This window comes from Cajanus cajan, chromosome 8 (assembly GCF_000230855.2).
Source record: "Cajanus cajan strain Asha chromosome 8, NIPB_CcT2T_4, whole genome shotgun sequence".
In the NCBI taxonomy this organism is placed as follows: domain Eukaryota; kingdom Viridiplantae; phylum Streptophyta; class Magnoliopsida; order Fabales; family Fabaceae; genus Cajanus; species Cajanus cajan.
The window spans coordinates 7,800,221-7,816,306 of NC_138524.1; the positions used below are offsets into that span (position 1 = coordinate 7,800,221).

The 16,086-nt window shown below is 32.1% G+C and overlaps 3 protein-coding genes across 3 annotated transcripts; all 3 read right to left on the minus strand.

The window, feature by feature from the left end:
• Positions 1–1,678: 1,678 nt before the first annotated feature.
• On the minus strand, positions 1,679–3,146 carry LOC109799214 (fasciclin-like arabinogalactan protein 11). Its single transcript, XM_020359766.3, has one exon. It carries the CDS (start codon positions 2,725–2,727, stop codon positions 1,852–1,854), a length of 876 nt encoding a protein of 291 aa, XP_020215355.1. The 5' UTR covers positions 2,728–3,146; the 3' UTR covers positions 1,679–1,851.
• A 905-nt stretch (positions 3,147–4,051) lies between these two features.
• LOC109798680 (beta-galactosidase 8) lies at positions 4,052–10,968 on the minus strand. The gene is made up of 19 exons (XM_020359032.3): positions 10,622–10,968; positions 10,409–10,504; positions 9,969–10,081; positions 9,824–9,890; positions 9,651–9,743; positions 9,315–9,458; positions 9,063–9,151; positions 8,818–8,923; positions 8,643–8,730; positions 7,915–8,033; positions 7,287–7,445; positions 6,930–7,132; positions 6,751–6,839; positions 5,798–5,907; positions 5,515–5,628; positions 5,244–5,345; positions 4,909–5,120; positions 4,461–4,797; positions 4,052–4,355 (listed from the first exon to the last, which is right to left on the minus strand). The coding sequence occupies exons 1-19, from the start codon at positions 10,784–10,786 to the stop codon at positions 4,248–4,250; spliced, it is 2,514 nt and encodes an 837-aa protein (XP_020214621.1). The 5' UTR covers positions 10,787–10,968; the 3' UTR covers positions 4,052–4,247.
• A 3,402-nt stretch (positions 10,969–14,370) lies between these two features.
• LOC109798681 (fasciclin-like arabinogalactan protein 11) lies at positions 14,371–15,619 on the minus strand. The gene has a single exon (XM_020359033.3). The coding sequence runs from the start codon at positions 15,534–15,536 to the stop codon at positions 14,655–14,657; it is 882 nt and encodes a 293-aa protein (XP_020214622.1). The 5' UTR covers positions 15,537–15,619; the 3' UTR covers positions 14,371–14,654.
• Between the last annotated feature and the right edge of the window lie 467 nt (positions 15,620–16,086).

The following is a 16,086-nucleotide window of genomic DNA, read 5'->3' on the forward strand; positions in this document are numbered from 1 at the left end:
GTTGGTCATCTTCCTCAGATATTGTCTTAAGAAACAAGGAGTTTTTACTGTAAAAAAAAAAAAAAAAAAAATCAGTATTACAGTGGACTAGAATGATATATGTGCATTTGTCCCCATTACTCTTATTTTTACATATGTTAAAAATATATTAGTTTATAAAATTATTTTTTATATTGAAAAAATATAATTAATTGTTTTAATTTTTAAGAATACACAAAATATAAATATCCAAGTTGAATATAACCTTATATATAATTTTTATTTTACTTAAAATATTTATAAATTTGTAACATTTTTTGTTTTGACAGCATGAAAGTTTAATTTAAATTTTGAAAAAAAAATAACTTATCTTAAATTTAACTACTTTCTATTTTAAAATATAAAATGATGAATATATTTAATTATTTTAACTTTATATATTGTAAATAAAAATTTATTACATGTATGATATTTATAATTTTATAAATAATACTTTAATATTTTCTATGTATTAATAAAAAGTTATTGAAAGTGAGAGTAACAAAATATCTCATGTTCTACTCCATCTCATTTCTTCAGTTCTTTACCTAGTCTTGTTTCATCTAACTTAGTAAAGTGAGTTCAAAAATTCAATTTATCTTGTTTATAAATTTAAAAAGTTTTATATCAGTTGACAAATGTGACCATTTATTGCTAGTTATCAATATCTTATTTTTAAGTTGAATATTATCTTTTATATATATATATATATATATATATATATTATTTTATTAAAATATTTAAAAAAATTATAAGATTTTATTTTTGACGGCATGAAAGTTTTATTTTAGAATTTAATTTATCTTAAGTTTAAATATTATGTTATTTTAAAATGTGAAATAAAAAAATATTAATTATTTTACAACTATATATTATAAATAAAAAATTATTATATTTATAACTTTATAAATAATATTTTAAATATTTCCTTTAGATTAATAAAAGTTATTAAAATTAAGAGTGATAAAATATCCCAAATTTTGTTCCGTCCCGTCCAGTCTGCCTTGTCCAATTAGTAAAGCGAGTTAAAAAATTCCATCAATCCTATTTAATAAGTAAGAAAAGTTTTATATTACTCGACAAATTTAATGATTTATTGTTATTTATAAATATTTTATTTTTGATTTGGATATATTCTTATATATATATTTCTTATTTTCCTTAAAATATTTATAAAATTATACGATTTGTTTGAAAATATTAAAGTTTAATTTAAAATTTTAAAAGAATTTAACTTATCCTAAATTTAAATATTCTGAAATTAATCGCATTTTGTTTGGGATACTACTTGAGAGAGTGAGAAAATTAATTTAAAATATTATTTTATTTTATTTATTTATTTTGAAATTCAGAAATGTGCATCGGAATTTCTAAAAATATTTTCCGAACTATTATGAAAATATAGACTAAGAAAATGATGCATTAATGTATAAAATTTAAAATTTTCAATAGATTTAGCCCTTGGTGTTGGAAAAAAAAAAAAAAAAGACTTAGTCCGTTTTTAGATGGTGTTAACTAAAGTAGAAATATTAAGTTAGCATATAAATCGTTTAGGTGACATTCAATTGGAGGTGTTAATCAGTATATTCGAGACAAAGTTTCAACCAATTTTTTCTTCAAAATACAGAAACATGCAAAATATTGAGTGTGCAAAGAAACGAATACTGAATCGTAGCAGCCAGAGCATCTCTTAGAATAAGTTCAGAGGGATACAACAATTTCAGATAATTCACCACTATAGCAATCACTTCTTTCTCCTAATCATAGATAGTACTGTTGAGTGTTGAATATTAACCGCGTGCATGGTAAGTAACAGCCAAATCCTCTTCTGGTTTATGATGAGAATACAGTCATGAGAACTAGTCCAAGAACAAGGGCCACCCACTTTCCATGCACATTGATTTTCACAGTGCTAGAGTTTTCGTTTGTGGAATTAATCTGAGATGATTCTGAAGAATCTGGAGACAATGGGTCCTTATCAGGTTTAGGAGCCTTTGCTGAAGGTTGTGGTGCCAATGAGGGTCCCTTTGCAGGTGCCTTGGCCACAGCAAAGAAGTCCATAGGAAGAAGTACCTTCCCCACCTTGTAAATCGCAAGATGCTTATCCGTATATATAATGCCAGTGATGGTTGTGTTAACCTCACCTGTTGAGATGTTCACACTTCCACCGTAGCTTATCACATTCAGTTCCACCTTTCCAGGTTTAGCTCCGGCAAGTGTTCTCACAGGATTTGTAAGAGTATCAAAGTTGGAGCTAGATACATAGTCTGAAATAACGTGGAACTGTAAGAGCTCGAGTTTTTGTCCATCAGAAAGAGAGTTGAGGAAGCCTGCTTTGAGTTCTGAGAAGGCACTGTCATCGGGTGCAAGAATGGTGATGCCACCAGATTTAGTAGTGAGGAGTTGTGCATTGAGTTGGTTGATCAATTGGGTGGTTTTCATGAGGCGGATTAGGATGTTGAATGACTTAGCCTTCCTCAGGATTCCAACAATATCAAGTGCTGCAGTGTCGGGTGTTGAGTCACTTGGTGATTGTGGCAATGAGGGAACCAATGGTTGTTTAGGAGCCTCAGCTAGTGGGGTAGGGGCTGGTTGAACTGGTTTTACAGGTGCAACAGCTGGTGATAATTGGGCTAAAGTGGTGGTGCAATAAAAAAATGAAACTAGCAATGCTAGTGAGAAAGACAAGAGAGATTGGTTGTTCATCATTTTGCATTAGTTAAATGAAGGTTTAGATGATATTGGAAAGGATTGCAAATGATATGATGCATTGATTATATGAAGGAGATGGGTTTTATAGAGCAAGTTTGGGAGTGGGAGACAATGATAGATAGGTGGAAAGCCTTTGTTTTAAAACCTTAAATTGTGATTTGTGAGCATACACACTGTTACTAGTTGGCAAGGATATTGAGGTGTTGTATCAATGATGATATATGGATGTAAGCATGGAGAAAGGAATTTTTATGATTGAAGGTCACACCAATCAGCCATCGCAATCAATTGATTTTGTGAATTGTGGTGTTATTATTATTATTTTGCTGAGACGATTGTAACCAAACAGTACAAGTATTTTTGCAGGTAATATAGGGCGAAAGAAATAGTGGTTAATCAAACAGCTCATAGACCGTGTTAGGTATTATACATGTCTCCTTATCATCACGAGCAGGCCAAACAATTTTCATATCCTTTATGGCGCATTGTATAATGTTTCTTATATACTCACAGACATGAAACATACAATAAGTCTGATAGACTACGGAAATTATGCTCTTACAATGACATAATAATTCTGTTGCGAGTCACAGAAAAAAGTTTCTATCCATAGTGGTCAAGGATGATGAAGATTGAAGGTATGTCCATATCAAAGACATGCAGGGATTTTATTTTGCCCAAAATTATCGTCCAGATTTTGGAGAAACCTTATCTCTGTATGTAATTGAAAGGAAATTTGAACAGGATATCTCGTAATGGTCTACTTATACAGTGGTTTGCTACCGGCGAAGAACATGGTGAATACTGATATCATCAACAATTATGATACAAGTTTCCCATACAAATTATTGACATGATTTAATGCAATAAAAAATTTACACTATCAATCAATAAAAAATGACTATTAAAGTGATTTTTTAAGGAAATTATTTTAAAAGACAACAAATTTATCATATATATGGTAATTTTTGATTGGATGATAGTGTTTTATATTATCGCTGCATAGCCTATTTTTTCTTATCGACATGCCAGTACTTGGGTTTCAAGCTTAGTAACGTATTCAGACAAACAATAGCCTAACATGTTACCCCACGGTTTTGTGAATGAAATGGTGATTAAATGTACTAAAGATATGATGAATTTTATTTTGAGGGAAACTTTCCATTACAAGTTAATAATTAATTGATCCAACTTCTTTTATCAGAAATAGCCCTATTATCATTGCTCGTCTTTGTCACACTGATGTACGAGAACAATTTCTTTTCTAGTTAGCTAGAAACCTTCCTTTCGAGTATAAACTATCATTATCACACATCATGCATAACTGAGAGTTACCTCTTTAATAAAGTAACAATAATACAGTTTCGTTTGACATTTTTTTCCTGGTTTACGACCATAATACATTTTTTTTTATATATATACTTTGGCTAATAAGGAATCATCTTCAACAATGAGTCAAACACATTTGGGAGAGTTCAGAGTTTTCTTCAGCCAAGTCCAAGCTTGAAGCAACATGTCTATGCACAAGAAGCTTCAACAGCTAAACTCTTTGCTACTCCTTTACATGGATCTCCAAATGAATTAATTGATAGTTCAATTCTACAATTGCTTGATCCAATGCAGGCCTGTTAATTAATACTCATTAGAGTCAGCTTAATAAGAATGAGAAAGGTCAAATTAACTACACAAAAGGAAAATATGAAGTTATTTAAAGAGTAAGCTAATAACACCTTCTGCACAATGGATAGAGCCTTATTACTTGTGCACCGTCCATGTTTGAAGTTCCCACAAGTCCCATAAGGCGTTCCAAAACTTGCAAATTTAATGGAAGAGATAACCTGATTAGGATAAGGGCACTCCAGTGACAGTACTGTCCCTATTTTTCTTCCTGATTCTCTATCTGAATTCCACAAGTCTACAGGTGGAGGGTGAGATTCAGATACATGAGAACATATGCTTCCTATCTGTTTTGTAGCAAAAGAGATTTTGGTAGGGTTGCCTCCACTTTCCTCAAACAACACAAGTGTGTTGCTATCTGGTTGTAACCATGATCGTGGTACGTGGTATCTGCAGGATCAGTTACTCAATAATAAAACTCGATAGCCTTTACTTCCATCAAACAATTCACCATTTTTTTTAATGTTTTAACTTCTCTCATGCAGAATATCTAACACTTACAATGTCTGTGATGGTTTTCCACAGTCCTTGAGGCATTTGGATGGAAGATAGGTCCCTCTATAATTGCATGAGTCAGTACAACCGCCATTTGGAGAGACATATGTAGGCCAGTAACGCCCAATGCTCTGTCCATTCACCCAAGCCTCACCTTTTCCCATCCCCGTGAAATCAATTGCAACTGGATTACTGCCAGAGGGAGCAACGAACTTTGTCTAATACAAACATGTATTACTTACCATTAGTTAGAAGCAAAATCATTTGTCCAACAGTAACATTCCCTTAGTTTTCTTTGAAGTATTTGATTGTGAAGATATCACATATAAGTAGCTGATTACCTTGTACCAAGTCAATGGTTGGTTTATAGGCAAGGTTGATTGTGAATTCCACTGTCCAGAACTGCCAGAAGATAGACCTAAATCTTCACCTTTAAGGCCAACCTGAATTCAAAAATTATAGACCATATATTCTACATATGGCTTCAACCAAAAAGGAAAAATGAAATCGAATTTACCATATTTCAATTTGTACCTATTCAGTTAATGAAGTCATCAAAACTCAACAAGGAAGAAAAAAAAAATAATTGGCTTTAGTTAGGCTGAGATAAACCTGATATGTCCACTGCTGGGAGGACAGATCAAGAATGCTGCCATTCTTTAAACTTTTCAAAATCACTGGACCAGTGATCCCTGCACCCCATGTGTCAAAAAAAGCTCCATAGTTCTGATGTGCAAAAGGTTTGCATTAGTTGATATGGTAATTAGAAGTGACTTGGTGATAAAGTAAAATGATATGGGGAGGGAATGAGGGATTAACAAGCCAATGCATATTACAAAACCAACATTTCCTTAGCTCTAAATGTTTATCAACTTTATAAGAAGATAAGACAAACCTGAAGTCCCACAGTTAAACTCAGGAGATCAATTGTGTTCTTCCCAGCCACTAGTTTGATGGGGATGTCTACCGTAACATTAGCTTTGTCATGGTTGCCCGTTCCACTCCCTGAAATAGTTCTCCACAATGTCCCAGATTAAATTTATATCGCTACATCCTTAAAGGGATTAAATTTGGTGATAATGTTACTCATCAATTTTATACAATAAATTTTACAATTTAAAAGAGAGAAAGAAAGAGAAGAAAAATAAGTGCTGGATAACATGGATTGGATGATAAGTTGAAGAGAGAAAAACAAGAAATAAAATTGTAAAAGCTGCTGTAAATTTTTTTTCTGTGTATCATTACTCTAAATTTGGCTTGCCAATGCACAAAATTAACAGAATGTTAATAGTTTTCTTTTATATATTTAATGAACCTCGGAGTTGGTAACACATTTTAAATTTCTCCTGATAAAACTGGCGAGTACCAAGTTTTATGCTTATTTTAGTGATTTGATCAAGAAAGTATAAGTTTAAATGTTTAAGAATGCAAACTTGCATGAAAGATGATGGATCCGCAGCCAAGAATATCATGTTCTCGGCTTACTGATCTATCATCTGTGGCCGGTGGCCTCATATAGCAGGAAGATAAAGACACCATACACGTTTGTTATTTCGCTACTGATATTACAGAGTTTGTCAACCATTATTCACAGTTTCTTAAAGGGGCAAATCCACCTTGGACCCACCATAGTGCCAACCTAAATATAATCTGACCTCTTTTTGCAGAATTTTCTAATAAAGCAGCTTTGAGCTTAAAGGGGTGGGGTGTGGTGAGAGACACGCTTCTTTGTCAGGCCTTAATATACTTCCAAGGAATTTAAGCAAGAACTTATAGGGTCATCCAAAATATTTAACTCAAACAGACATATAAATATCATCATATGTCATTGAATTAACTTTTATTCACCTGCAAGCTTCCTGTTTATGAAAGTGTGAAGTGCATGACCAAGTGATTCGATGTGAAGGACAGCTTGAGTACCAGCATCAAGATCAATGCTGCAGAAAAAAATCATGAAAAGTGTCACCTAGTGGAGAAAATTGCAAGCCAGAAGAAAGCTTTCTCAACCTTGAAGGTATACTATATACCTTAATGAGTACCACAAGTAATCACTTCTATCAGCAGTTGTATTTATTTGTTCCAATAATCCAAATTTTGAGAATGAATCAGCCTTTGAAATACCAATAGGTTCACTAATCCAACTCCATCCCGAGCCAGAATCATCCAAAGAACCAACCTCTTCTTTTAAAGATTCAGCTGTGAAGCTTGAAATCATAGATGCAGAATTAATCTGTCATATCATAAATAACTATAGGTTATGCCATTTCTTGGACTACAAAATGAAGGAAAAGATCTAAACTATGGATAGATTAATCACATTTATTCTGAAAGTAACTTCATTCAATTGAACTATCTATTTTGATGGCAAAGTTGAAAAGGCAAACCTTTGCAGTATTAAGCACTACATTCTTGCAGTCTGGTAAGATGCTCACAGACCATGCGGGCAAGTGATATGACTTTCCATTAAAGGTCACTGTTGCATCAGATGTGGCAATGTTGGCAAGGAAGGCTGCACATACAGCTCCTGTCTTGTAAACTGCAGCCTGGGTTTGAAATTTGAATTGTAAATGCTAAGAGGTGTAATTAAACATTCATGTAATTGAACTGCTTAAGCCTTTGGGATCATCGGTTCTAAATGTTAAGGAGTTTTGACATTCATGCTCCTTTACCCAACATTTATGATTACAGGTATGGTTCACTAAATGGAATAGATTAGGTACAGAGAATAGACTAAATCTTCATAAAGCATCTAAAACAAGTATTAACCAAGAAAAGAAAGACTAGCACCATAAGAAAGCAGTATTTTTCCACAATCAATAAAAAGCAACACAAAATTAGGAATGGGGCAGGAACCAGAGAAAACTATGAGCAATTAATAAAAATCCAGTGGTTCACCACACTTTTCAAGGTATCTTCAGGACAGAAACGTAAAAATTTTATAAAATTTGAGACATTTAAGCCACTAAGATAGCCCAGAAATTCTGGACTAAATTTAAAAGGACCACTTATTACCTCTATATTTGATCCAAGAGATGTAATTGTTGGATCAGTTGCTATCAGTGCCTCTTCACAAAGTTTTATGGCCTTATGCACATCTTTAAGATGGCCCCACTTAGGCTGTCTAATAATTCCTACATCATGCAGTTAAGATATTTTAAAAATAATATACATAAACGCCTTAAATTTGTTTTTAATTTTTCAAATTTAAAGTAAATTTGTTTTTGTCTTTCAAATTTAAAATCAATCTTTTTAATCCCTATAATTTAAAAAAAAAAAAAACCTTATTTTAGTACCACCAGTAACATCACAGACAGAGACAAATTGAGTCAATCGTATAGTAGGGGAGTTTAATGTGATGTTTTCACTAGCAGTGACACTAATAGGTAGGTTTTGAGGGATAAATTTAGTAATAGGTGACTTTTGTTTGATAGATTTATTAACAACATTTAATATAAGGATTGAAATAATTTTTTTTCAATATTACAGAGACTAAAAATAATTTTTAATTTGAGAAATTAAAAATAAATTTATCCCAAATTCAAGAAACTAAAAACATATTTAACCCTACATAAAGTTTTTGGTGTAATTTTTGTCATCTTCATGTAAAATGAGAATATGTGTCAAGTGACAATACTGTTTATTCTTCGTCTTGATTGCATATGGAAGCAAGGTTGACTAGTTTATAAAATTCTATATTGTCAACAATAAATATGAAATAAGAAGGTTGAAAGACTGCATACCGTACTCATCAATTGGTGCATCATAATCATAACTACTAGAAATGAAAGGTCCACCAGAAGACCGGCCAAAATTAGTCCCTCCATGGTACTGTTTTGAAGCAAGCAACCAAAAAATTTGTGGCATCAGCTCGTTTCCTATCTTGAATAGCTTAAACAACATCTAAGGTTGCATTACCATGTAGTAATTTTGAAAAGTTCCACCCCACTGGAAAAAGCGTGCCACTGCAAATGCAATATCTTCCACTGGTCTGTGAGGCACAGCATCGCCAAATGAAAGAAACCTACAGTTTTATAGAATTCAAAAGGTTATAAGAAAAACAAAATTAGAGTTGATTGAGAAAGGAAATACACTATCAATCAGATCATATTTTGAGTATGACATTCAAATAACTAATGATTTATACAGAAGAGGAAACTAACCATCCGGTATAACTCTCAGTCCACAATTTTGGTTTTGCATAAGTGTTTGGTGTGAATTGATCGCAGTAAAATCCATTGCATGTGTTAATCTGAGAGTAGTTAACATAACAAATTATGAAATTATCAATCAAGTAGGAAAAATGTACACAACAAATTAGAAAGATTGCTCTATTCAGGAATCAGGAAGACAGGCAACATTGTGAAATGGTAAACTTCATAACACTTGTAGACAGCTTAAAGGAGAAAACTTACAATTGGATCAGGAGCATCTGTCTGTTGGCACATTACCCAAGGAACCCCTGTATAAAGAGATGTTGCCATTGATGCTGCCCAATTGATGTAGGATTTAGCAGCAGGACCATAGGCTGCATCAATGTTCCCATACTCATTTTCAACCTGGCAGTAGAAAGTGTATATTATGATTAATATTAGACTATCTTTTCATATTAAAAAAGTATGCAGTAGGCCATTAAAAATTCAAGACTGTCTTCACTCTTCTGTCTCTATACTATGTTCCCACGTCTGGATGCGATAATTTATTCTCATAAAAGAAAAACTGACATGTAGATAATAAAAATTAAGAAAAACCTGAGACAAAATAATAGGCCCTCCCTGTGACGTATAGAGGTTCTGTTGCTTCATCATATCCACAATCTTAGCCGTGAACCTCTTCATCTCAGCCTGAAGAAAATTCAATTTCGCATTATAGAAGAAAGCAGATGTTGCACGATGAGACATACAGAAAGGAAAGGAATAATTACCTTGAATGGTTCATTATCAGTTCGGAACTGAATTCCCGGAATAAAATGCAGCCAAAGAGGGAAACCACTGTTGAGAAAAGTTAAAGGCCATGATCAGATATGAGTGTCCTTGTTAGAAAGAAACACAGAAAGGGTCCAATTTTACCCATAGTTCCATTCGGCACATGCATATGGACCAATCCGCAGGTGTACATATAGACCTGCAGCTGCTACTGCCTTCACAAATCTGACCAAATCACCCCTACCTTCGAAATTATACTGCCAAGCCAAAGTACATAATTCATCATTGATTTCATCAGAAGACCCCAAATTTATAAACTGTTTCCAATTTATGCCTTCTGATTGATATTGAGAAATACTCCACCCAATTCCATGCTTTTAAGATTTAACTACACTGTTCATAGTTCATACTAACTGTGAAAGAGTGATCATTTATTTTCCTAAGCTGCATATGTTGGACCCTTCACTTGTTTGATTGCTGAGAAAGTTTGAAAAATGAACACACACATACACAACATGCAATGCAAAAGACAGTGAAAACAGAAACAATACAAAATTGGTAATAGTAACAGAATAGAAGAGAACCTGGCCTCGAACTGGTTCGTGTAAGTTCCAGAAAACATAAGTCTCAATGACATCAAGTCCTCCATCTTTGGATTTATGAATGAGGTCTGGCCACATCTGCAACAACAAAAACTACCCCTTTTAAGCCCAAACTAAATAAACAAAGGTAAAAATAAAAAAAAAAAGAGTGTAGTGTGCATTTCATAGACAAAGAAAGAAGGTAACGAAGAGAACCTCTGGAGTGCTGCGAGGGTAATGAATAGAACCAGAGAACAAGACTCGGCGCTTGCCATCGATGACCAATGCTCTGTGGTCGTACGTGACATTTGCACAAAACGAAGAAGGGGCATAAGAACAGAAGAAGAAAAGCAAAACCAACAGACTCAGTAACGCTGTCATTGCTTTTTTGGGATTTGCAGTGGAACGGAAGAGGGAATTATCCACTCTTTGTTATTGCTTCTTGTAAAGTATTTAAAGGCACAGGTTTTCTAAGACCCTTTGAAGCTACTGGCTTAAGGATAGAGTTAAAAAGAATAAATGGGGTTGTTTTTTTACGACAGACAGACAGACAGACAGACAAAAGAAGCATGCAGCAGGAATGTTTGGCTAGTTAGGTTCATCAGTTCATGTATCCGTTTCTTCTGTCTTTTTTCGACATCACGTTGTTGTTTAGTGAAAAGATAATTTTTTTTTGCTTGAAATTGAAAATCAAGGAGAGTGGGAGATAACGCTAGCTACGCATGCAAATGGTATATTTAAAGTTGTCAATGTCGTGGTTATCTTCCTCAAGTCATTGTGTTATCGTCTTCCATTCAATACATACATAATATAATGTTAATATGTTATTTAATATATAAAAATGTATATTTATATTTATTGGGTGAAAAATATATTGAATGATAAAATTTATATTTATAAAATGAAAAAGTAATAAAAACATACAATAAATATAATATTAGTATACATATTAAAGATAATGATATATTACATTTAGTTTTATTTTTGGTATAACTTACATTTTTTTTAAAATGTCATCATGGATTACTACAAATAGTACATGATTCAGTCCTGGCTTGAGTTCTTTATTATGTGAGTTTGACGCTTTCTACAACCATAAAATCTTATTTTGGTGGGTATATCTACTCAAGGACATCTTTTGGTGTCAATGATGAAATTCCTCTAATGAATCTATGTTGAATCTTAATTCGATTAGCAAAGTTCTAGGTTAAATTGGGCATTGTTAAGTTTTGACTAACCATTCGGCGGACAATAATGTTTGATTCGAGAATTTTTGATATGTCATTGGTCCCTTATAATCTTTTTTTTTTTCAATTTAACCCCTCATTAATTTTTGGTCTCAATTTGGTCCCAAATTAATTAATTGGATTCAATTTAGTCCTAAATTAATTAATTGGTTTCAATGTGGGACTTTCCGTCCAAATTGCTTTAACGGTGTTAACTTTTGGCCACGTGGACGCCACGTAAATGCATATGTGGCATCCACGTGGATAAGAATTTTTTTGAAAACACCTGGACCCAGAACGGCCCGTTCTGAAACCGGAACGGGCCGTTCTGGGTGCACTTTTGGTGTGTTAATTTTGCATCCGGAACGGCCTGTTCCAAGTGCAAAATTAACACACCCAAAATGCACCAGAACGGCCCGTTCCAGTTTCAGAACGGGCCGTTCCGGTTTTATTTCATTTTTTTATATATAAAATATTAATAATTTTATAAAATATATATTATTAATTATATTTTAATTATGTTATTATATCCAATAAAATAAATATATTAATATTTTTTTTATATTTTATTTTATTATGTTTATCTTATTAATTTTTATCATTTTATTCCTTTAATCTTAAATAAGTTGCAAAAAATTATAAAGTGATATTCCTTTTATCTTATTAATTATTATATTTTTTAATAAAATTAATTAAGAATATTGGTTTAATTGCATTTTTTATCCCTCAAGTATTACAATTGTGCAGTTTTGTGATCTCCAAGATTTTAATTGCATAATTTTAGTCCTTAAAGAATTGCAATTGCGCGATTTTGGTCCTTCAATTTTTAATTGAACAATTTTAGTCCCTCAAATATCATAATAGTATGATTTTTGTTTCTCCCATTAAAAATTAATAATTTTAATATATATATATATATATATAATGTTTTAAAATTAAATAATTATTTATCTATTCAAATTAACATATATTATAATTTTCGATATTATATCAATAATATTATTAATATATTTATAGATAAACTAATAATTTGATAAATATAACTTGTTATATATTAATATACTTTTACAAAAATATAAGTATATTAATTAGAAATATATATCTGATCTTATATATTTATATTTTTGTAAAAGTATATTAATATATATTAAGTTATATTTATCAAATTATTAGTTTATTTATAAAAAGGGTAAAAATATTATTAATATTAATTTATCAGTAATATTAAAATACTAATAATATATAAATTTTATTTATTTAGTAATAGTAAATATATATCATTTGATACATTAAAAAAAAATACGTTAATTTAAATAAACAAATAATTATATAGTTTTAAAACATTATATATATATATATATTAAAATTATTAAATTATTAAATTTTTAATGAGAAAGACTAAAATTCCACAATTATGATATTTGAGAGATTAAAATTGTTCAATTAAAAATTGTGAGACTAAAATTACACAATTATAATCTTTTAACGACTGAAATTACTCAATTAAAACCTTAGAGAACAAAATTGCATAATTATAATATCAAAAACACAATTAAGTAAAGAATATTTTATTCACAGTTCTGGAACGGGCCGTTCTGAAACCAGAACGGCCCGTTCTGATTTCAGAACGGCCCGTTCTGCTTCACTGGTAGTGTTTTAATTTTGCAACCAAAACGGCCTGTTCTGAAACCAGAACGGGCCGTTCTAGGTCCAGGTGTTTTCAAAAAAATTCTCATCCACGTGGATACCACGTATGCATCTACGTGGCGTCCACGTGGCCAAAAGTTAACATCGTTAAAGCAATTTGGACGGAAAGTCCCACATTGAAACCAATTAATTAATTTAGGACTAAATTGAAACCAATTAATTAATTTGAGACCAAATTGAGACAAAAAATTAATGCGGGACTAAATTGAAACAAAAAAAGATTATAAGGGACCAAAATAGGGTTTTAACCTATATTTTTATACAATAAATATAAAATACAATGTAAAATACATAATATAATGTTAGTATGTTATTTAATATATAAAAATGTATATTTATATTTATTGGGTGAAAAATATATTGAATGATAAAATTTATATTTATAAAATGAAAAAGTAATAAAAACATACAATAAATATAATATTAGTATACATATTAAAGATAATGATATATTACATTTAGTTTTATTTTTGGTATAACTTACATTTTTTTTAGAATGTCATCATGGATTACTACAAATAGTACATGATTCAGTCCTGGTTTGAAATTATGTGAGTTTGACGCTTTCTACAACCATAAAATCTTATTTTGGTGGGTATATCTACTCAAGGACATCTTTTGGTGTCAATGATGAAATTCCTCTAATGAATCTCTGTTGAATCTTAATTCGATTAGCAAAGTTCTAGGTTAAATTGGGCATTGTTAAGTTTTGACTAACCATTCGGTGGACAATAATGTTTGATTTGAGAATTTTTGATATGTCATTGGTTATACGCCTGATAGCCATAAATGTATCATCATTTATCTGCCATTTTTATGTAAAAAAAAATCTTTTAAAAATAACAAAAATCAACAATTTAAGAGATTATCATGTAACATTTTTGAATTGCCAAGCAACCTATTATTTGCTTAATTAGACCAAAATTCTTTTTCATCATCCATTCAATACCCACAATGTTTTATAACCTAGTGAATTAGTATCTAAACTCACAAATAAAATGTTGAAGAACTGGTCACAATATGCCTAACAAATTGGAGGTGTTAATTAGTATATTTGAGATTGAGTTTAGTTTTTTCTTCAAAATACAGAAACTTGCAAAATATCGAAGCAACCTTTGTTGAAGTATGCATAAAAATGAAAATTTAATTGAAGGAACAATAACATATATCTTGGAATAAATTCAAAGGGATACAATATACGATAATTCACCACTGTAACAATCACTTTTTTCTCGTAATCATAGATAGTACTCTTGAATATTAATTGCATCCATAATGTCTTGGATTTTGGTAAATTAGGCTAATCATATTCTGTTTTATGATGAGACTACAGTCATGAGACCTAGTCCAAGAACAAGGGCCACCCATTTTCCATGCACATTGATTTTCACAGTGCCAGAGTTTTCGCTTGTGGAATTAATTTGAGATGAATCTGAGGAATCTGCAGATAATGGGTCCTTATCAGCTTTTGGCGCTTTTGCAGCATCACTTGAAGGTTGTGGAGCCAAGGAGGGTCCCTTTGCAGGTGCCTTAGCAACAACAAAGAAGTCCATTGGAAGAAGCACCTTTCCCACCTTATATATAGCAAGATGTTTATCCGTATATATAATGCCAGTGATGGTTGTGTTAACCTCACCCGTTGATATGTTCACACTCCCACCGTAGCTTATCACATTCAGTTCCACCTTCCCAGGTTTAGCTCCTGCAAGTGTTCTCACGGGATTTGTAAGAGTATCAAAGTTGGAGCTAGATACATAGTCTGAAATAACGTGGAACTGTAAGAGCTCGAGTTTTTGTCCATCCGAGAGAGAGTTGAGGAAGCCTGCTTTGAGTTCTGAGAAGGCACTGTCATCGGGTGCAAGAATGGTGATGCCACCAGATTTAGTAGTGAGGAGTTGTGCATTAAGTTGGTTGATCAATTGGGTGGTTTTCATGAGGCGGATTAGGATGTTGAATGACTTAGCCTTCCTCAGGATTCCAACAATGTCAAGTGCTGCAGTGTCTGGTGTTGAATCACTTGGTGACTGTGGCAATGAGGGAACCAATGCTTGTTTAGGTGCCTCAGCTGGTGGGGTAGGGCTAGGTTGAACTGGTTTTAGAGGGGCAGAAGCTGGTGATAATTGGGCTAAAGTGGTTGTGGAATACAAAAATGAAAGTAGCACTACTAGTGAGATGGACAAGAGAGATTGCTTCTTCATTTTGTTAAGTGGAGGTTTAGATGATATTGGAAAGGAATGATAGGATTTGTATTGGCAATGGCACTTGATGCATTGATCGATGAAATGGTGGAGATGGGTTTTATAGAGCAAATGTAGGAGTGGGAGATAATGATAGGCAGGTGAGAGGCTTTGTTTTAAAAGCCCATGCTATAATGGTGATTCGTGAACGTTTGGGATGGAGATATTAAGGTGTTGTTGCATCAATCAAGGTAGATACGGTAACAAGAGATTTGGATGATTGTGAAGTAAGTTCTAGCTTCGATGGTCACTGCTACCACACACTATTGGTTGATTTGTATGGATTTCATTTTAATTTTGTCTTTTATATGGCTCTACTGATCAGATTGGTGTCAAAAGTATACCAAAAAAATTTGAAGTGTACCAAAAACAGATTTTTGACAAAGTAAGTAACAGAAAAATCCGACTATCCTCTCTAGAACAGTGGATAGTGTGGTACATGCAAAAATATTTTATTGCAGTGATATGATTGTAAAAAAATAAAAAAAATTTGTGCTTTCAAATAATGTTC